The sequence below is a fragment of the Manacus vitellinus genome, unplaced genomic scaffold (genome assembly GCF_001715985.3).
Source record: "Manacus vitellinus isolate BGI_N305 unplaced genomic scaffold, ASM171598v3 scaffold_38_pilon, whole genome shotgun sequence".
NCBI classification, from domain to species: Eukaryota; Metazoa; Chordata; class Aves; order Passeriformes; family Pipridae; genus Manacus; species Manacus vitellinus.
In genome coordinates, this window is record NW_021940526.1 from 6,402,549 (window position 1) to 6,425,297 (window position 22,749).

The 22,749-nt window shown below is 47.0% G+C and overlaps 2 protein-coding genes across 4 annotated transcripts in view; both read right to left on the minus strand.

Annotated features, from left to right (window-relative positions):
* Positions 1–3,015, minus strand: part of EML6 (EMAP like 6) — an 88,186-nt gene extending 85,171 nt beyond the window's left edge. The window contains exon 1 of one of the 2 annotated variants that reach the window (XM_018077514.3): positions 2,778–3,015. In XM_018077514.3, coding sequence (XP_017933003.1) covers positions 2,778–2,974 — 197 coding nt within the window. In that variant the 5' untranslated portion in view covers positions 2,975–3,015. The remainder of the gene's footprint in view (positions 1–2,777) is intronic. The other variant, XM_018077515.3, reaches the window with a different exon arrangement.
* Positions 3,016–10,794: 7,779 nt separating this feature from the next.
* The window catches only part of SPTBN1 (spectrin beta, non-erythrocytic 1), an 81,162-nt gene continuing 69,207 nt past the window's right edge, over positions 10,795–22,749 (minus strand). For both annotated transcript variants that reach the window (XM_029961628.1, XM_008924842.3), the window contains exons 29-35: positions 22,269–22,465; positions 21,093–21,202; positions 20,500–20,563; positions 15,325–15,563; positions 13,923–14,096; positions 12,584–12,626; positions 10,795–12,159 (exon numbers count right to left, since the gene is read on the minus strand). In XM_029961628.1, coding sequence (XP_029817488.1) covers positions 11,944–12,159; positions 12,584–12,626; positions 13,923–14,096; positions 15,325–15,563; positions 20,500–20,563; positions 21,093–21,202; positions 22,269–22,465 — 1,043 coding nt within the window. In that variant the 3' untranslated portion in view covers positions 10,795–11,943. The remainder of the gene's footprint in view (positions 12,160–12,583; positions 12,627–13,922; positions 14,097–15,324; positions 15,564–20,499; positions 20,564–21,092; positions 21,203–22,268; positions 22,466–22,749) is intronic.

The window sequence follows — 22,749 nt, forward strand, 5'->3', positions numbered from 1 at the left end:
CCCCAGGTGTTCATGTTGGCTTCTGCCCCCGAGTCCTGCCCCACAGCAATGACTGCAGCCAGTGACAGGCAGTGACAGGACACTGCTCCATCCCAGTGTGGCCATGGCTGGATCTACACCCTCGGGGGGAGGCAGAAGAACAGGGCATGTTTCGTGCTCTTTGATTATAAAGTAAACTTCACCAGTGACAAACAAAAAGGACCCAGACCCTTCAGAGGCCAGAACTAACGCTGATTCACTTCAGCCACGTGTTGATCCTCTCCTGTAATGACAGGACTTGCTAATCAATAGTATGAGCCACTCCACAACGAAGTAACATGCAAGAAGAACTGTGTTATATGACTGGCAGCAACAAAGGAACCACAGGACACTGCAGTTAAGCAGGGGAGCTCTGGAGGTGACCCACAAACCCCTCCACAAAGCAGGGCTCACTTGGAGGGTAAATCAGGTGGTTCAGGACCTCGTCTCATGCTGAAGTCCAAGGAGGAAGAGCTGGGAAGCACAGCACCTGGTGGGGGCTTTGCTCAGGAAACAGGACACTCTGAGCTCACTTGTGCACTCAGAGCATCGACCTTACCAGCCAAGTGCAGTACATCCAGTTCCTTGTACAGCCAGAACTCGCCTTTAAATATGGATCTTGGGAAAAATGGCATTTCTCCATTAATCCAATACACGCTGGTCTGCTTGAGCCCAAACTAAATTATGTCCAGCTGCATTATTTCGATACAAAACAAGAGGCAGAACCATTAATCTTGTGAAAACACATTAAACATGCACACCTGACCTTTCCACCAAGGACAAATATCCCCTTTCATGACTTCAACAAACACTCCCAGGTAATACACGGGTATCAGCTCTAAGAATCACGGGGTCATCAATTTTTTTGCCGCAGAACAGCATTCACAAAAACCTTTCAACACAAAAGGAGATAACAGCAGTCCTTGCAAGCAGATGATCTTCCCACTTCAAGGTCTTCTGGTCTCAGTGATTTGCAGAATTTTCCAAAATCTGCAAGTTTTCTTTTTTTAAAATGGTGTTTCAAACCTCTTTAGAAATTACAACCTGTTGGACTGCAAATGCACACACTGCTGTTTAGAAGCTGGTCTCAGGCAAGTAAATCCCAACAAAACCAGAAAAACTGGATAAGTACATTCATCTCAATTAGATGAAAGCTATGAAGCCTAAAATGTGAGAATTTAAATTCCTGCATTTATGAGTCATATCAGTGATGACCACACAAAGAATTACCTGCTTAAAAGTACAAGTATAATTTTTGGGACATTTTTCCCTCAGCTGGTTGAATATTAAAAAATAGAGAGACAACCAAAGCATGACTGTCCAACCAAAACTCAGTGGAGATCTGTAGTTATGTAGTTGTGTTTTAAAGAATTATATTTCTAGTATTTAATAAGAATTCAAGCCTAACCTCAGAAATATACAACTCTCTGCATGGATTACACTTCCTATTCCACAGAGTATCGAACTTTATGTCCATACAACAAGCAAAACTTTTAATGTCATGATACTGCAGATGCATCTAAAATACCTGACTCTTCTCTGAGCAGCCCAGTGTACATTTAAACAGCCTTTTGGAGCTGCAATATCTTTGAAACCAGCATAAACTTCTATGCACATCCATAGTACTTGACAAAACATTCCAGAGAAAAGGATGCTACGAGGGCACACAGGAGCCAAAAGCTCTTCCTAGGAAAAGTGGATGGTTTCCATAACCAGGGATGACGTGACAGTTGTGTGAGGTGGTTACAGTGTCAGGACTCTGCCTTTGGCAGATGTTTCCACAGCACTCCCACACCATGAGTCACCTGGGACCGCTCTGGTTCCACATCATCAACAAAACACTTCATTCATGCTGAATTGGGTGAACAGGGAGGGCAGCACATAGCTGTGCTCAGAGGAGTGGCATCGCCAGGCAACATCCTTCACGGGGATATTCTAGGCTCACATTTCTGTCACAAAGTAGTAGCTACAACATTAATTTTCTATTTTACCGATGTAATTTTCTGTATTTCGGCAGATTTTTAGGAGGGGACCTAGAACTCTTTAACTGCGTTTTTATTGTGCTATTTTGTGAGGTGCAGTAAAAATCAGCATTCTGCAGGACAAGAACATCAATTAAATTCATTTCTCAGGCAGAATCTGAGAGAAAGAGGCAATAAATTGGACAGATGAAGAGCCAGACCTGTGCTTCTGTAGCCATCTTGCACCAGCATGCTTGGGATTTTTTGCCTGGAGTGCAAACAGCTGAAGTTGATTTTGATTTAAATTTTCCGGATGATATTAAAAGCAGCTTAGTTTGAGCGATGTGTCAGATTTATGGACTCCCGTGCTGGGATTTGCCGAGGGCGAGGAGAGCTACACCTGCCTTCTGTGCGATGTCAGAACTGATGAGCCGGGGTCCCAGCTCTGGGAAGATCACTGTGCTGGAGACGCGTTTTTGCAGCACTGTTGCACTAAGATCTTCCCAGTGCTGAAACCAAATGCCTTGCTTTTGGTGCAGTGCAAGAGAAAAACTTACTGTCTCTCTCTCTCTCAATATTGCAACATTTTGAAGCTTTGCTACAAAATAACGATAACCGATAGTATCTAGAAATCCAGATTTCACACAGCCTGCCGCTAACAAATCTGGGCGGCTTGAAAACGGCAGGTGCAAGCCGAGCTGTAAGAAGCAAGGAGGGGGTATTCTGCCAGCCCTACATTCTCCTCCCTTCCCTTTAAACCCCACCCCACCCCACCACCAGAGAAGTCAGCCCCCTTACCTGATAATATCATCGTTGTGCCCGAGGAAGAATTTCTGGCTGTGCTCCCTGGTGTTGTAAACCACGCCGACTCCGGCCACGAAGTACACGACCTCTTTCCCTGCCGTGTAGTACAGGTTGTTGCGGCACTGGTGGCCCCGGTAGCCGTACACCCACTCCAGCCGGAGCTGGCAGCGCGGAGCCGTCCGATCCGCCATGATAACCAACCCCCTGCCCACCCGCACACAGCCGAGCGCTGACCCGCCTGCCCCCGGCACGCTTTCCCCTTTCCGACGTCGGCGATGCCTGCCCAGCTGCCGGAGCCTCAGGTGGCCCTTCGGAGCGGGGGAAGGGGCCGGGAAGCGCATCGGCGGAGCCGGGATGCCGCCGCTCAGCGCCTCGCCGCCACCATCATCTGCCGCCGCCGCTGCCAGGACGAGCCGCCGCCGCTCCGCCGCCGCCGCGCCACCAGCCAACTTCTCGGGGGCACACCGGCACACCTACATGGGCAGCACACGGGGCCTGCTGTCCTCCCGAAGGCAAAGTAACTTCTGTGCGTCACCAGCACCACCTGCCAAAGGCTTCCCGCTGCGTCTCCCGTGCGGCACCTTCTTGGCTTCCTGCACAACGCTTCCTGGGCGCTCCTCTTTTTAACATAGCTACCCCCGGGGCCAGAGCTGAAAGAGAAGAAAACACAAGCCCCGCGGGTCTGAATGGCAGAGTGCACGTGTGTTTAAAAGGGACTCCTGGGATGGGGGAGCTCTGCCTGACGGGGGGGACTGTTTGGGTGAGGGGAGCTCTGCTGGGATGGGCGCTGCGGGTGCTCTGGGCGGTTCTGAGCCCTTTCACACGATCCAACGCTCCGAGTCCTCACAGGAATCCTCTCTTTCAATACCGTCTCATACACAACATCCAGCATAAATATGGGGATATAACCCAGCTTTCCTTATCCCCCAGCGACCCAAAACTTCCTCCTTTTGGATTCTACAGCAACCATGTAATTAAAACAATTTTAAATTTCCCATTTTCAGTCACTCCAATTCACCACGAGGTAGTGGGGGCTGGTGGCTTTTTTTTTTTGCCCTTTTTTTTTTTTTTTTTTTGTACTGTCATCCTTTGGAATGATATTCCAAGGAACACATTTCCTCGCTTGTGTTCTGCTTTTCCTAAAGCAGAATTTGTATTGTCATTATCAGCCGAGCGTGGTTGCTGCACGTCGTTGGTGATAAGACATCCACCGCTTTATAGTATCGCTCCACAGGAGCCCAAACCCAGCCCTCCAGAAACTCGGCCACAACCGCAGGGAAGAGGATGCTGGAATCAGAGAACCAAACATTCACAGGGCACAGCGCCAGACGGACGGGAAGAGGGAATTAATTCCAAGGCTGACAACAACCCCTGTACCTTTTCCCACACAACACGCCTCACACCGACGTGCGCGTTGGCACCGCTCACACCCGGGGTCACAGCGCCGGCAGCACTCCGGGACGCGGCGGCGGGACTGCCGCCCGCAGGGAACGCGCTGCTAGCCCGAGGCGAACCTCGGAGCCTCCGGACCCACCTCCAGCAGGAGCCCGGCCCCCGGCGGGCGGGCGGAGCCTCACGGATTTTGCCGCCCCGGTGCGGGCGGGAGGCCCTCACGGAGCCCGCCCTGGGGCGCGGGGCCGCCGCGCGCGGCGCCTCACGGGGCGCGAGCGCTTCCCGCCTTTTCGGTGGCGCGCGGCGCCTCGGGGGGCGCGAGCCCTTCCCGCCCTGCCAGGGTCCGGGGCCGTGAGGGGCCGCGGTACCGCCAGCCCTGCCCCGCCAGGGACACGCGGATTTAGGCAATAAAAACCCACTTTTCTGCTTTCCCTGTTTACCGCAGTCTCCAAAAGTCTCACAAGATACAACCAAATTCGCGGTCGCTTTTTTTTTTTTTTAACTGCTTCACCAGCAAAACACCTTGTTTTAGCATAGAATATCCTGAGTTGGAAGGGACCCCCAGGGATCATCGAGTTCCACTCCTGGCCCTGCACAGGACACCCCAACAATCCCACCCTGTTCCCAAGAGCGCTGTCCAAATGCTCCTCGAGCTCTGGCAGCGCTCAATTATCCTCCGGGTGAAAAACCTTTTCCTGATATCCCACCTGAACCTCCCCTGACTCAGCTCCGGCTGTTTCCTGGAGTTCTGTCACTGGTCATTACATAATTTACACCTGCGTGTGGGTCTCAGCGGTTTAAATCCTGCCGGGACCGGTCCCTTCTCTGGAATTAAGTTCCCTGTGGCAACACGCCAGGTCTTTGGGACAGAACACGTCCTGGCTGTACCTTTCATGCAGGTTCACCTGCACAAAACCCCTGCTCTTCCAGCACCTCCCCCAGAACGTGCTGGCAAAGGCTTTTAGCACCCTTATTTACTCATGTTACAGCCGGGCCTGCACTAATCTGAATGCTCTTAAAAGCTTTGTAAAATATTTCAAAATTCATTGCATTACCCACCAGCACACAAACCCACTCGTGCTGGGCTGAAGCCAAAACTATTTCAATCTCTTTTTTTTTTTTTTTGTCAGACTGTGGAAAACCACTTTGTCACCCTGTGGATGTGGGTATCTAATAAGGCTTCCAGTGAATGATAAATTCTTTATCCTTTCCCATCCCACTATTATTCAATAGAATAAATTCCACGTGATCATAGCTTTTCTTTTATCATTTTTTTGGCTAAACTGTCTGAATCACATTAAAAAATTAATAGATATGACAAATAGGCTACTTATCTACTCAATAAAGACAAATAAAAAACTAGTTTCAAGCCTCTGCTTGTGTGGCTGTCACCTCTCTGTGAGCAACAGTAGTCAAGCTGAACTTTGTATTTAATCCTTCATGAAAACATATATCCTCAGTTTTAGAAAAAAATTATTTTTATACATCATTATCGTTATTTTAGCAATTAAGTACACTAGTTATGAAGCAAGGCCCCAAAAAACCCTCAGAGAAAAACCTGTAAATGTGTGCAGCTACACAAGTTTAATTTCACTCATTTGTCCGTAATCTGTACCCTCAAGAATTTAGTGAATTTTATGGTGGTGATTGAATTAATTAATTCAATTAATTAATTTAATGGTGAGGGGTTTGTGGGCTGGGTTTTGGGGTTTTTTTCAGTTTAAAAAAATGCACTATTTACTTTCCTCTCAGGAGCTGTCATGTTGCCGAAAACGTTCCTCAGTGCTGCAACCTGCTGTTCACTGCCAGCACAACGTAAATATCCCTCATGCTCTCCTAGGGTTTTTTGGGTGTTAATACTGGATTTTGGAGTCCTCAGCATCACAAATCCAAGAAAGGCTGGGAAGGAAAAATACAAACCAAGACAGAGTGTGAATCTTACTAAAAAAGGGGCATTTCTGTTCAAAAAAAGAGTCGTCTGAATGTACTTCCAATTTAATGTAACTCATGTAAAAATTAACACTTTAAAATATGTTGAAGAACTTAATTAAAAGAGACATAAAAATTTGCATTAGCAGCAGCATTTTCTCCCCTCTGTGGCAAGGAGCCTGTTAGCTTGGAATACATATCCCATAATTTTACTGCCTTTTTTTTGGTATTAAACGTAAAAAAAACAACTGATGTGGCATCTTGTATGAGTACTACCTGAATGACAGTCTCTGCTCTCTGCCCAAGGGACCATTCCCTGCTGTTGGGTTTTTTTGAGGGCTTTGGGTTTGGTTTTTTGGTTTTATTTGCTTGTTTATAGCAAGCCTCATATAGAAGATGCCAAAAAGCACCACATCTCAAATGAACTCCAATGCTCTGTGATACATCCTACCCACTCTGTACATGTCCAAGAGCTGTGATTAACAATGAACACTGAGGTTTTCCCTCCCAGAAACATCTGTGTTATGTCCTAGATCTCTGCTCCACAAAATAGCCTTTATAACTCCTATTTTTGTGGATGAATGTACAGCAGATGCACAGAGATGCCATATTAATTGGTATTTCAAAATTGGTACCTCTTATTTGAGCTGTAAATGCTTTTTTAAATTCTATAAAATCCCTAAGACCTTGGGGGGAGGGTTTAGAAGCAGGAGCTGTGATCTGGTTCTGTTTGTTTGTTGCCTGGCATTACATTAATCCAATCCTGATTGATGCCTCTCAGTGATTTTACGATTTAACTACAAAATCATAACAGGGGAATTGGCTCTAAGCTCTTATTCCTTGTGGGCAGGAACACTGATTTGCATTAATGAAACGCTCGGATCTGTCCAGAAATAGCATTAGGGGAAAAACAGAGAAGAAGAAAAATTGGAGCATTTTGCATCCTCAAGCCCATTCCTGAGAGACCAGACACTGGTCTCCCAGAGCCCATCTCTGCTGGGGCACTGCCTGCCTCCATCCAGACCTCCATGGGGGCTGCCTTCCTGCCATCTTTTCCTGGAATCTCAGTGACCAGTTTAAAATTGCGACCATCAGAGCAGAAAGCTTGACCTTCCCAGAGAGCTGCTCTCCTTCCCTCTGCCCCAGCAGGGATGGTGGTGTTCCTCGCCTTCCCATAGCCTGGCTGCCATACTCGACTCAGCTTCCCTCCTACGAGGGTGCATCTGAGACGTGTCTAAATCTCGCCTCGAGTTTACATAACTCCTTAGAAATCTGCCTTTCTGAGTGAAGAGAACTTTCACCCAAGCTCTCAGTTCTCTCGAGTGCACAGATAACAGCCGGTGGGGTGTTCCAGGGAGAGCGGCTCCGCTGCAGCTCAGCATCTCCCTGGACACAGTGACCTCTCATGGATGATGCTGGCACTTAGTGAGCAAGGGAGTTTTGTCTCACTGGGCGTGGGAGGAAAAGGAAAGCAGTAGGAGCAATAGGAGACTCATAACAAAATTCATGTTAGGCCCAGGTAATTTTTACAGTGAAAATGTAATGAGCCACCACAGCGTCCCATCTGACGGTGAAAGAGTATTCTGTGAAATGCATTATTTTGGGACACAAAGTAAATGATGCCTCATGGAACAACGTGTATCCACACTGTGCTGAGGCTGTGGTGTTCATGGCACAAGGTGTATTCCCACTGTGCTGTAGCTGGGGTGTTCTCCACCACCAGACTGAGCAGAATGCTGGGCCTGACGAGCAGGGGAGGATCCGCACGCACTGACGCACTAAGTCCTTCTGTTCATCCTTTCCACCATAACTGGGTATTTAAGCCAAGTCGCCCCTTTCCTGCCCCCTGGCCCCGTGCTGGGGCTGCCCTGCAGGGCGCTGGGGCGGGCCGTGCTGCATTATGACACACTGCGGATGCGCCCACGTGGGGCCTGCCGAGCGGCTCCGCTGCTGCTGCTGCTGCTCCCCGGGCTGTCAGCTGACAGCACACACAGCGGCTGCACTGCCTTCCGTGGCACCGGCACAGGCACCCAGGGCTACCTGCTGAATCACAGCACATCCCCACTCCTGTGCTTTTCGGGTTTCATTGCTCTACGCTGTCATACATTTCCCTTTGCTCCCCCCGGGCTGGTTCATGCCTTGCCTCATTTGTACTTTAATCTTGTTTAAAATCCTTGGAAGCAAACCCCAATAATCCACCAGAGCTAGAATATCTATCGATTGCTGTCACAAGGCTAGAGAAAAATGCTTGACAGGAGACAAATTACAGTGAGCAGTAAGGAAGGAAATAAATCAGAGCCTCAAGCTGAATGCTGACTCCTCAGCTAGGCCCTGCACACCCACCACCGTGGGGACACCTGGAATCCCACTGCATTGAGAACATGGTGCTTTCTTACCTGACTTCTGTCCTGCTTGGCCTCAGAGGGTACTGTAGTGCCAGGACACGGAAAGGCAGCTGAATCCTCGTTCCACTTGTGCTGGCCCAGGGTTCCTGTCCCTCCTGCTCACAGGATGAGGCCTCGACTGGTCAGTCCACGGACAGAGCTGTGGGGTCAGTGAGCTGGATTCCACTTCTTCAGTGATTTAATTCTTAACATTAATAAGTCATTTAGCACAGCCTGTTCTGAGTTTTTTTTTTTTTTTAGTGAAAAGGACCAATGTCTGTTCCAACTCATTGCTATTTAAGCTTCTGTATTTTTCAGCTACCTGTGATTAGTTAAGGCAGTAAAAACCAAAACAGTCACCAAAAATAGCAAAACTACATCATACCTGCAAGCTATTAATTACAGATGTATATTCTTAAGGTCCCTACACATTTAAAGTCCATACTCTGTGAACTGAAGCATAAAAAACCAAAACATGGTGAAGGGAAAAACCATCTAAACCAATATTTCACCAGGACAGAGATGAATCATTCCTTTCTTTTCCTTTACCGTTACCATTAATCTTCCTTGTACAGAGGACAGCCCTACCACAGAACATATTCTCTGTGTAGAACAGATGGATTAATCTGCATTAGATTATTTGCATCAATCTAAAAGAACACCAACACAAGCTTAATTCCAAGGGCTAAGGAGTTCTGGGTTTTCCCCCACACTGCACTCAGTTTGCCGGGATATGGGAAGGACCCTTCAGGATATAAACTGTGCTCCAGCTCCTCCCCCTTCAGTGAGTAACTGTGTTGGGAGTCTGGCCATGGTGACTGGGGCAGTCTGGGCAGTGACACAGCCACCTCTGAACAGGGACCACTGGTGCCAATGACAGCTGCTCCCATTTCAGTCCTGTCTCCAACAGCTACCTTTACAGTCTCTCTTCTCCCCCTGCTATTTTCCAGCAGTCCCTCCCTTCGCCTGATCCAAGAGATTCCCGCAGTCCCTCTCCCTGCCCTGGCTGTGCCCACTGACCTGCCTGCTCTGGCCTGGCTGTGTCCAGAGGCTGCTCCTGACCCACCACCTCTCTCTGCAGGGAACTGCTCCCTGACGCTCCGAGGCTTACTAGGGCTCACTCCTGGTCCTCACCAACCTCCAGTCAGCTCCTAAGCAGAAAGCATTTTTATTCAAGTCATTTTTGGGAACAACTTTCAGTGAGAAGCAAGACAAAGAAGGAAACAACTCTGAAGGCACGTTCAGCCCAGTCACCCCAGAATCACACACCACAGGCCATCGAGATGGATCTGTCGCTGCTCAGTGCAGGAGCTCAATTAAGTGACACATACTTAAGGCATCCACATCTCTGTGCACTTTAATCAACTAAGAACATTGTTTCATAGCCTCTAATAATGTTAAACCTCAGCTTTTTCTATTGTGTAAAAATTTACATTTACAATACTAGCAGTGTTAGCCTACATTTCACTAATAATTAGAGTGGAACAACGTAACATTACAGAGTAAAAATCCATGTGCATGAATATTCCGTTGTTAAACAACCAAAAAACTTTGGAAAACAAGAAAAACCCAGAGAACACTGCACACTCCATGAAAAGAATTCAGACACTGTATATTGGTCACATGTTCAGGAAACTGTTGCTTGGAAACACGTTTGTTTGCAGTTCGTCTGCTTTCCACCTGAAGTTATATTTGAGTGTATTTTAATAATTACAATACATTAAAAACCAGGTTCCTTACATTTCACTGAATATAGAACATATTGGAGCTTCTCAGAGCTATTTCTCTTGGATGCTTTCCTAGGCAGCCTCCAAGGTAAGGAAAGGACTTAAGCACTTGAGCAAAAGGTGGGTAAAAAATTGGAGAATGGCACTTAGTCCAAATGATGTGCTTTGGCTGCCAACTTTTACATGGAGCTTTACCTCAATCAGGTAAATGTCCAGGTAACTCCATCGCCCCAGCCTCTGCTTATGCTTTACTTCCATCCATTCTGCTGGATTTACTTCTCACAAACGGTATCTACGTCTAAATATTTCACAAAATATTGATTTAATTCCTTTTTTGGCACATAATTTGGGGAGCAGGGTAAAAGGGAGGGCAGCTGGGAAGCGAGGAGAAAGAAAAGTGGGAAGAGAGAAAACAGCTATTTCCGAATGAACTTTAGCACAAGAGAATGGAATTACATTTGGAGACATCAGTTTCAGTGCACAGGAGAGATGACATTTTAAAATAACTTTATTTTTGATCCTCTTTCAAAATTATGATTTAACATCGTCAGAAATGAAATAAGAAACTTACCCAGCATATTTAGTTTTAAAAGCATTTAATGACATCGCATATATTTAACAGATAGGGTAAAAGTCTAGAGGTACAGTTCGATACAACTGAAAGCCAGTTCCAGTACTACTCTTGACTACAGGCCCAGTCATTGAAAGTTCATTCCTATTAAATGTAATTTTTGATTGTGCAGTAAGATGAAAATTTTTCATTACAATAGTTACAGTGACAGAAATGCACACTATGTATCAAAGAGCAAGGTAATGTAGCAAAATTATAACACACAGTGCTGCAGCTGACAAGCAAGTAACCATTTGAGTAACATTACTTTTCCAGTAAATGCTTCAGTTCCACTTTTACACTTATCGATGATTTTAAAGGGTTTATTATACATCTAGTCTTATTATACTTTGTACTAGAATTATCTGAAACATACAATATAATGTATTTCGAAAAAAAAAAAAAAAACCAAAAACGAAAACAAAAACAAAACAAACCCAATTTGAAATTACAGCTTATTTGAAACTGTCTCAGCCTGTTCATCCGTCTGGAACACCAACATTCTTACGTGTGGTACTCGATGCAGAAACGCCTCGGGCCGTGTTAACAACCAGCGTCGTGTGTGAGTCAACATCCCTGCACTCTGTTACAGCAAAGAGAACACACTGCCCTTCAATAAGTGTTAGAACTGCAAGGGGAGGCTCCACTAGGCAGGACTCAGCACGGCACCCTCAGCTGAGGGACCGCTCTGAGCTGGGACATTGGTTTCTCGTGCGCACAGTAGATTCGAAAGCACCGCTGCCTTGCATACCAATAGCACTAGGAGTGGGTTATTTTCCAAGACAGCCTCACAAAATTGAGGAACAGTTTAAATATTAAGATCTAATCTACATTAACTTCATTTAAAAAAAAAAATAAACAAAACAAAAACAAAAACAAACCCCCAAAACCTGGTCCTCCCTCTCCTACAGAAGCTGCCCAATGCACCTCATACGTTTGTAACTTTAGATTCTTTTTTTTTTTTTTGTTGGCTTTTTTTGTTTTAAAACGCTCTATAAATAAAAAAATGTCAATCACATTGAGGAACATGAGGCACAGAGAGTAACGTATTGGTTCTGAGCTCGCATGCTGGAATTCCACTGGAACGGTCAGAGAAGTGCAGTGTGTGGAGATGGAGTTCACTTCTTTTTACCAAAAAGGCTGAATCTTTTCTCTTTGTCTTTCTCCTTGTCCTTCTCCCGCTTGCCAGGGCTGGACTCGCTGGTTATTGTGACGCTGGCGGGCAGGGTCTGGGCACGGCTGGAGGCTGGAGTGCTCTGGGTGGTCGGGGACACCTCGATCTTGTCCGACGAGATGGCTGATGTGATGGCCTGGATCCACGTGTTCATCTCCTCCTTCAAGAAGCCCCAAGGGCAGAGAGCCATTACAACCCCCAGCCTGCTCTGACCCGCATTGCGGAGGGGGAACGGACACGGGTGGGAAACGGGAGGAATCCGGCCCTAAGCCATGCCCTGGCTCTCCTCCGGCTGTGCTCCTGCAGAGGTGGCTACTAGAGCTGTACCTGAGCAGCCCTGAACCTGCACATCACCCACACCCCCCTGCAGAGCACGGAATCAAAGCACACTCAGAGCACAGAATCAAAGCACACTCAGAGCACAGAGCACGGAATCAAAGCACACTCAGAGCACAGAGTACTCTGAGCTGGGAGGGAGGGACCCTGCAGTGACGGGGCCCTGAGCTCTCAGCAGCTCTGTGTCCCCTCTGCTACAACAGCACCCGTGGCACAGCAGAAATAAACCACAAGAAAAGCAAACTTACGTCGTCTTTGGCTTGGAAGAGGTATTCATTGCCATCGGTCAATCTGCAAAGGAAACAACACCCAGAGTGTTCCTGGCTCTTGTAAAACCCAGCAGAGTCCTGCAGCTGCCCTGCTCGGGGCACTGTGCTGGGCTGGCTCCAGGGACTGCACTGTGTGGCAAGGAGGAGGAGCTGCCTCTCCTCACAGGAAAGGCCAGGGTCTCCCTTCTGTTGGATTCCTGTGCTGATTTTACTCAAATGGTTTAACTGGGATACAATTAACAATACATGTGAAGATACATATTAATTAAAAAACAACAGAACAATGCCAGGCCAGGCACCTGAACAAACAGGAGCCAGGGGCAGCAGGAGCCTTCCCCATCTTTCCCCACAAACCCCAAGCATTTTAACATCTCTTTATGAAATGAAATTGAGTATTAAACAGTAAAATAACAGTGAGTGAGTAAGAAAATATCCACCTGCAAGTACCCGAGGGGACTGGCACACGTGACGGGGCACTGGGAAAAAAGGGCAGCTGGCTCTTCTGCCTAACTTTGCATTTGGAACAGCACATCCTTACATTAGCAATTCAGAGGGCTTTAAAATAGTCTACAGGATGAATCACATAGCTGCAGGCCTGTCTTCAAGAAAGCTACATTTCCCTAAATATTTGCTATATATTTCCTTATATATTTTCTATAAAGCAAATTTTGCCCAGATATGGATTCTAACATCTTTAGAGGATTCCTGTACCAATATAAAATAATATTCTTCCAAAAAAACCCAAACCAAAACACCTCTGTCTTGGAATACATGACCTGATCAGTTCATAAAGTCGGGATTACCTAGCATCTGTGTAAAGATAAAATATTTTGAAGATGTATTTAACTGAAGGTTGTTTAGTAAAATACACAGTTTCACAAGGAAAAGCCTTTTTTTTTTAACCTTTGAGCAACAGGTCCTTTACATAGCTCAGAGTGAAATGGTCTGTCACTACGTGTTCTGGGCCTGAAAACGTGATAGATGTCTTCAGTAGTCTCCTGAATTCATATAGAAAACATTAAACAAGAGGCCTGATTTTGAGAAGAGCAGAACCATGAACGTTCTTCTCAATCAGTTCCAGAGGGAGCAGCTGCAGAGCTGTGAAAGGCACTGTGAAATTCAGGCTCCTACTTCAGGCACCTGCACCTGGCCTGGTCCCAGACAGCAAGTGCACTGATCACTGTGACGGTGTGTTGTGCTCCCTTTGACAAACAGCCCCTGTGCCAGGGCTGGGAAGAGCTGAGTTCCTAGGCTGGGTTCACACAGTGAACACACCCAGCACAGCATTCCCTGAGGGCAAACTGCTGCCCAGCTTTACCTGAGCTTGAACACATGCTTCTTCTTCTTGTAGTCGACCGCCACTTCGCAGACCGCGTCCTTCAGGCTCACGGGGATCTCGTTGTGGTAGGGGATGCCGGAGGCAGCAGCTTTGGAGTCCTTGTAGAAGCCCATCTCTTGGTTGTTGATGACACAGTACACGTTATGCCATGACCTGGGGCACAGGGGAAACAACGAGGGCAGTTATGAATCTGATGCTCTCACTGGCAGAAGTGGGGAAACCAAACACCATTATTTCTGTAAGATAACAGAGATTAGTTCAGTGTGAGGATGTGGATACAGCCTACACTGTCCCGTAAACCACACATGGGGAATCCTCTCATGGAAGCACAGCTTTGAGCCAAAAGCACTGCCATTGAGCCACATGGAACAGAGATTTCCCTGTGATAGCACACCAGCCTGTCCTCACTGGAGGAGGACTCTGGCAGACTGGGCAATTTGCATTCTCAGGAGAGAAACCCATTGACCTTCTAATGGCAAAGCTCTGCTGTAAAGGAGTTCTCACTGTGCTGCAAACTGATGAATGGACTGTGTGTGAAATCCTTGACTGACACAAACCATGTGCCTCATTCTCTAATAGAGCTGTGAAAATTAACGATTACTGGAAATAAGAGCACCCAGACAGTGGCACTGGTGGCTGTCAGTGCCTCCAAGGCGCTCTCTAGTGTGAACAACCCCAGTGGAACACAAATCCTGGAGTACTGTACTCATGTGTGATCTCAGCTCTGCCAAGGGCTTCGGCTCCTACCAAACCCCACAGATGTTGCTGTAGCTCAGCTCTTGCTATGAACATTTTCCTTGTCAGCCAAGTCACAACTCTCGGTTCCAAGAGCTCTCTTGGGTCACAAAGGACCCCAGTCTGCTTTTCCAGTGAAGACAAATCTCAAAGCTCTGCCTGTTTGAGACCTGCAGGCCTGGCTCCTTAGGAATGGAATCGACTATGGCACACCAATCATCTCCTGCTCACGCTGAACAGATCACAGAGTAGGTGGGAAGGGGTTATGTGCAAACACAAAATGTCAGAAGAATACGAACATTTCTAGTCTCACACCTACGTGGTTTTCTTTTCTTGTAGTAAGATACAACTTGAGATATGTGGAATCAAATCCCACTGCTGCCACAAATCCCTCCTGTGCAGTGGGGAAGTCGTGCTATCTCTGTGCCTCAGTTTTCCACCTGCCACATATGGTTAATGCTGCCTTTCCTACCAAACATCTTTAGACTTCCCCACAGACACTGCTCGGCCCTGCAGCCACAGTCCCTGCAGCAGCAGGAGGGTGAGCCTGGGAGGTCTCTGGGAGCCGTGAGGAGACAATGGCAGCAGGGCTGGCATGAGCTGTGTGACATCTGGGTCAGCCCTCTCGGCTGCCCCGGCACGTTACCTGCTGGAGGCTTTCTTGCTGTGTGTCTCCCACTCGTGCTTGCGGTGCAGGAAGCCCTCCATCTGAGCTGAAGGGATCTCCTGGGTTTTGGCTGGAAGGGTAGCAGCAGTCTGGGCCTGAACAGTGGTCTTAGCTTTGCGGTCTGACGTTGGGGAAGGAACTGGACTGGACTCTTTGGAACTCGTCCTCTGTTCTGCAGCTCCATTGACCATCTCGTTTGTGTCTGCAGTTTCTGCCACCTGGGAACAGTGGAGAGCACGTTCAGCCTGCAGCTCCCAGCCCTGGGGTATCCTGCAGTTAACCTGCCTCCCTGCACAACGTGGCTGTGTATAAACTTTGCCTGGAAAATGACACAGGCCAATAAGTTCTCTCTCGCACTCCATGGAGACACAGGAGGCCAAGGAAATTAGAAGGTAGGAATGGATTAGTACCCATTTTATAGGTGGAGAGAAGGGGAAATAAGAGCAGATGAACATCAGTGTGAATTTTACTGTGCTTTGTTCTGCTGGTCAATTCGTATTCTTTAATATATTGTTATCCTAAAATGAGAGCATTTGATTCTGTTGCTAAGTACTCCAATGTTTGGAACAGTAACAATCACACTTTCTACAGACCTAGAGGAACAGTAGAAGTTATACACATCAGCCACCTTAAATACATTTATGGCATTACTGGGGTATTAAAAGTCCATAAAAGGTATTAACTATGAGTCAGCAGAGAAAGATGTCACAATCGCCCAGGAGCATTTACAAAAATGTGTGCAATTCATTTGTTTCTGTAAAAGCTCCTTTCCCACTTTCCCCGTTCCCCTAGTGACACAACAAAATCAAAACATGCAGAAATTAGAGAGATTACACCATGCATTTCATCTCCACCATCCCAGTTAGGATATTGGATCGTAAAGACAAGGGGAATGAGGTCACGAGTCAATTATCGAGGTCTGGTTCAGACTGGCGTTATTAGGTGGGTTGGATTTTGGTTAAAGGAACTGAAAACCACCACAGTCACACAGCATCACACAGCTATTTACCCCCAAACAAAGACAGAACCAAGGCCTTGCCCATCACTTGCTTTGTTGGTCGCGTTGCCTGTCGCACTGGGAGCGATACCCAGAGAGCAGCCGTGACTCCAGCAGCTCTCACTGCTCAAGCTGTCGACGTCTTCAGGAGCCATTCATCCAAAAATCATTTAAATTGGAATCCTAATGGCCATAAGCTTTTGAAATGCAGCTTGGTCCCAGTGTTTTTTTTTTTTCCTGTACCATTACTTTGACATCTAGAGCTGTTGGTAGCAGCTCAGGAGTTACACAACCAGTGTGTAGTATTATTATTAGCAAGTTACTAAAGCTCAGTGCTGCTAATGCTCTAGTAGATTACAAACATTCTGGACTGTTTTTATGCAGACAAGCAGGTTTTTGTGAATGGCACAATAATTAGACATTCCCACTTCTGCACATGGCCTGGACAAATCAAAAGCAGCCGAATTATTATGCAACAAACTCAATTTTGCCACCATTTGCTAGAACTTCTTACACCTGCCCAGTGTCTGTTATTGAACCTCACACCTCGTACCTCACGCACGGACCCGGGAAGATCTGAGTGTCAGCTTGCTCTGAATATGGGAAGGATTGGTTAACTGCCTTTCAGCAACCTAAAGCCCCATAACCCAGACACTGCCCACTGACACAGGGAGAGGATCCCAGCTCACACTGCACTGCAGTCAGGTCTGCTTTGCTCTGCCCAGACAGACGTGTAGCCTTACGCTGCTCCTTCACAATTAGGATCAATCTAAGCCACTAAACCTCACTACTTGCATCCAAATCTCAACATATAACAAAAAGGTTGGACTGAAGCGGGGGAGAGGGTCAACAGATGAGGCTGAAGATTACCTGAACGCTGCCAGAACATAGGTGCTGGAATGAACAACCAGTAAGTCACCCCTGGAACCTCAATTAACCGGGGGTCACCCATGGACAACAGATCACCTTCAGGAATACGGAGTGCCCTTTGCACATCTTTCTGTCCAGTGACACTTCCTGCCCCTCAAACTCTGCTGCAGCCCTGCCTGAGGGACCTGAGGCCTCTGAGGAATTACACAGATCACAGGAACTCATCCCCACAATGAGATAAACTCCCCAGAACCACCTGTCCCCTGCCCGACACCGAGAGCACCATGTTTGCTGGGGCGATACCAGCAAGACATGAAAATGTGACTGCCCTGGGGATACCTACGACCACTGATCTGAGGGAAAACACACCAGCTTCAAACCAGCAGCCACTGCACAGCTGCTTAAGGTGTTTCCTGGGAACTAACATGGAATTCAGTTGCAATCTGCAGCCCTGTGGCTTTAAGTGACAACTGCCAGCTTCAATCACACCATCAGACCTGCGACTTCTACGCCCAGTTCTACTGGTTGTCAGAGGGCCAGGAAAAGCCTTCCTGCTGCTCTGTCAGGTTTTATTTCCTTGTCACGTGTTATCTACAATTAACAGAAAACAAGCAAAATAAATGGGAATCACGAACAGCTCTGCCAAGGATGTGTCACCAACACAGAGAGGAAACAGGAGCTGAACAAACTTCAATGGAAACATGCGTGGGACATGCGGAGACAGCGCCGTGGGACAAACCAACAGCAAACACTGTTACAGCACAACAGGGCTCAGGGACACGAGACAGGGCTCTCAAAGGGACTCAGGGTTAGTGGGAGGTGCTTTAGTGGCTACTCGAGATACTGAAAGCAGGACTGTGACATGCAACAGGACAGCTGGTGACAACGACAGGAGACACCCCTTTGGTTTTCACAGTGCTTGAAGCAACATTATATTCAGTTCATCAACTCAAGGCTCTGCAGCACAGCTTAAAAAACAGAGATGGATTTGCCTGTTCCAGATGCAAACAGATGACAGGTTGTTCTGGCAAAAGGACCTCTCTAATGCATTAAGCCAGTCCCACAGGCTGTAATAAACAGGTGAAATCTTACACTTCTAGTGTCTAAAATGATGACCTTAATCTATGACATCATTAATTTTTCTTCATTATAAAAGTGGAATTTTTATATAACTGCACTAATACAAACAAAAGAGTCTCTCTCTCTAAATTACTCCTACATACTAATTTTTAGCCCGAGTACACGTGAAGGCTTCGTGGATGGTGGAGTCTGAAGCTGCCCTGAGAGCTGGCACACCTTACAGGCACAGAGAGCAGCACTGGTGTGGGAGTCACCAGAGCGTGCCCACACAGTCACAGGGAACTTTTAAAAGCATTAAGAAGCTACATGTTGTTACCCTGACAAAAGAAAAAAAACACGCATCATGAAGTGGAAAGACAAAAGTACAATTACTGAAGCACATCCTCTCAGTCCCCGTCCTCACGTCACAGGCTCAGCCCATCCAGAGCAATCCAGCTGCACTGCTCAGCCACTTGGCAGAGCCAAAAGTCTGACCAACAGCAGCAGATCTGGTGCCTCACATCAGGTCTGACACAGCTGGGTACACCTGAGCTACTGCAGCACAGGGCTCAACAAACTCAGCTAAAAAATCCTCATGGAAGACTGAAGATGGCAAAGATGAACGTGGAAATACATTATGTATCATGGCAATAAAAGACAATAAAATTAAAAAAGAAGCAAACAGGGGATGTATAAGGCTGTGGTAACCAACAAGATGATGATGTGGGACTCGCTTGCAGGTCCCTGAGATTCCCTGCCACAACTGTACAGAATTAATAAACATTACAATACACAACAGCTCACTTTGTAATTGAATATTAAAGATGACCCAAAAGGCTTTATTTCCAGAAAGAGGAAGGTGGAACTGCTGAGTTCCCTGAGCACTGGCAGAGTCTGTGTGCAGACTCAGACCTGACTGGGGTGGGCTATTGGAAAGATAAACTTGTGCTGAATGGCATTTCCTCCAGGGCCCTTGGTTGGGATGTGTGTTTGCTTTGCAAAAGCCCTGATACCCATGGATCTGAGCCTGCTAGGGACCTTCCTGCACGGAAGGGAGAGCCAAGTTCAGGAACAAGAAGTGTCATTTCTCTCACCACTCAAAGCATTCACTGAAACAAGGAGGCTTTGCAGGAAGGGGATGGAGGGAGGAGCCAGGCCCAGCTCCTGTGTTGCATTAACTCTGGAGTCATTTCCTGGCATTTTCCTGGCTGCACAGCAAGGTGCTTGGCATGCATCCTGACCCCACTGGGACACCCCCCCTACCAAGAAGGAACCAACAAGGCATGGAGCATTCTGCCTGCCTCTAGGTAAAATAAAGAGCTGGATCTTAGACCAAGGTATTTTATTTCATTTTTAAAGCATCACAAGCTCTCCCCAGGGGGCCACGCCTTGCTCTCTTTTACTCCCCTGTCTCTCCAATCAATGCCTGGATACTGAATTGCTGTAGTGCCAACTGGACGGGACTGAGGCCAAACAGGGCCCAGCACAGCTCTCCAGCAAGATCACAACCCTTCATGAGGACTAAACCCCCAGATAAATCTAGATACTGGGTTTTAATGGTTTATTTAACGTTTATTTGTCTCTGCAGTCAATGAGTCCATTCTGCATGGAATGTTATACAACTAACCTTAAGGCTTTTATTTGTCCAGAGTCACACTCCCCCCTCCCTGCCCAGCTCACTTGTGTGGATTATCTTTGGCCTTGTAAATAACTCTCTTGCTAATGCAGCTGATTTAATAATATCGAAAAATGCCGTGCTGAGACCTGTTAGTACAACTCGATGCGTCATACCTGTCAGGGTCTAGTGCTCTTCTTCATTAGGCTGTAATCTCAATAATCTCAATTACTCATATAAAGGACGATTTAGCTGGAAAATCTTAATACTATTAGCGACATGAAAAACTCACAGTCAATAACATGAAATAAATGTGTCACCTTAAAGCAACTGAGTGTCAGTGGGGAGATTCAAATAAACAAAGATTAAAGTGAAGCAAATATATCTCCAAGGGGCTGCTAATCAAATAAAAGTCAACTGATGGGAAGGAAGAGAAAAGCAGCAGGGAAATCTGAAGCCAAAAGATGAAACCAGTACCAGTAACCCATACTGAAAAAAGGTGTCTTTTGCTGCAAATGACTCTGTGTCACAGTCCAGACCACGAGCGGTCATTGGCTGTCCGTCTGCTAATAAAGTTTTTGTAGTTTTGGTAGGTTTGGGAGCGGTAACTAACCCGTGGAGACTCCTGGTCTGAAGGCAAACCGTTCTGGGAAACCTGCTCTCCTTTTGTTCCATCCCTGTTGGAGAGAGGAGAAAAGAAAAGAAACTGTATTAAGTTCTCGGAAGTCACATGTCTTGTTCACCAAAATTCCTACTGAATATTAATTTAAGAAATTTAAGTGAGTTCCTAAAATCCTCAGGCCCAACTGAATAAATCCAGTGTGAAGTGAGATCAAACCAGACTTTACTGACAGTTACCTTTCAAATAAGCCTCCTCTCACATAAGTAATTTCATAAATGTTAATGTTACATGGATGTGGCTCAAAATCTGTAAGTGATGCTCATCAAAGAAAAAAGCTGAGATTGTTCAGAAACGGTAACTCATAACCCAGGGGCTGTAAAACCAGCAGTTCTACTTGCAGGCCAGGGGACACCCCAGCAGTCACAACACTGGATGGAAAATGGGAACGTTCAATTTAGCAGTGAATTCAGGGCTCTGGAAAAGGTCCTGTCCCCATAAACCACCAAGTCTTCTAACAAGGGTCACATTACTAAATCCAACAACTTCCCCTCCTTTCACAGCCTGTTTTCAGCCTGAGGACTCACCATTGCTGCTGGGAGTCTGCATCCTCTGCCTTGGGGCCGGGCTCCGGGGTGGGCGGCTGCCTCTTCCGCTCCTCTTCCTCCTGCTGCCGACGCACTTCCAGCAGCTCCAGCTGGGAAAGGAAATGGTTTTGTGCAGTTAAAAGCACTGCCCATTTGTCAGGAGGACTTCTAGAAACTAAGAACACCCCTGTACCTTTTTCTGAAACATAACTGAAATTAAAGTGAACTGGAATGCAATTGGAAGGCAGCAGTCTTGGAAAGTATCGGGCACGCCAAGTTTGTGGCACTGAGTTTGCCAGTGAGGGTACAGAGCATCAGACCCTCTGACACTGAGTGGGGCCTGGGCAGCAGGTTATTTATAACCACTGGCCACAGCTGTTTTCCAATTCATTCTATTAAAAAAAACCCCAGACAAACAAAAAAACAACCCAAGTTATTAAAATACCAAAAAGTGCCATCCCTTGTCTGCTTGCCATACACAGAATTAAAATGTTCCACGTCTGAATCCCTGAAATGAACCATCTCCATAAACCAGCCTGATTGGTGGAGATGCTGAGAAACTCCAGTTCCTTTTGTCTGCAGCTGTGACACTCAGTGTGTGTGAAAAACCAAGCCACTTCAATTTTAGTGGCTAAAGCCAAACTGTTCTCCAAAGATGGCAACATGCTCCCCAAGCATTAATTCCTGACTCTGCAGCTGGGCTCACAATGGCCTTTGGGGTTTTTTCCCTTATTGTGTCTTTCTAGGGGACAACACAGCCTTGCACTGGAGCAGTCACAACACAACAAACATTTTTGCCAAGGCCCCCTCCCCACCAGTGTCATCTTTAGCCAAAAATCATTTCAAGGGTTTGGATCTGGGTCTCTTTGCTCAGAACCCCCCTTTTAGAGCACAGCTGGTATGGCAGAGGGCTGCAGCAAACTGCTCAGCTCTCTCCTGTCTCAAGGCAGCTCTTGCTGACTCCTGAGGTCATTTATCACTGAAGCTTTTTCCTTGCAGGTTGTTGAGTTCAAATTCACCGGGGGTTTGGTACCGCTGGGGACAGGAACCCTCAGGCTCTGGGGGGTTGGCTGAGGCCGCTCGAGTGATCAACAAGTGCAGATGAGGTTGGTGATGGTGGGAGTTGCTCCCAAGCCCCAGCTCAGAGGAGTGGCCAGCAGAGGCCCAGGCACCCACCGTGGTCAGCCTTTCCAGCGCTGCAAACCTCTCGTCCCAGGTGGCTGCGGACTTTTCAAACGCCTCGTGCCGCTTGATTAATTTTTCCACTTCGTCCACGCTCTGACCGATCTCCCGGCTGGACAGGTAGGGCTCCTGGCCCAGCAGCCAGGCCTCGGCCACGCTGGCATCTCTAGAGAACTGGTGCACCTCCAAAACTGAGCACAGAGGGGACAGGTATTAGCATCGTTCTCCTGTTGCCTTTGCTTTGAGAAAAAATGCAATTTAAGGCCCACTTTCATTTATTTTATTTAATTTTGCAAGTTCAGTGGGGGGGTTTTGTTCTAATCTGCTGTATCCTACTAACTTCAGCACAGAAAGCTTGTTCTCTGCTGGTTTTCTCCCTCAGACTGCCCTGTCTAGGGAAGAGCTGGACAGCACCTGCAGCTCCCTTCAGCAAACAGTATTTCTGTACCTTGGATATTTCTCCACAGTGTTACAG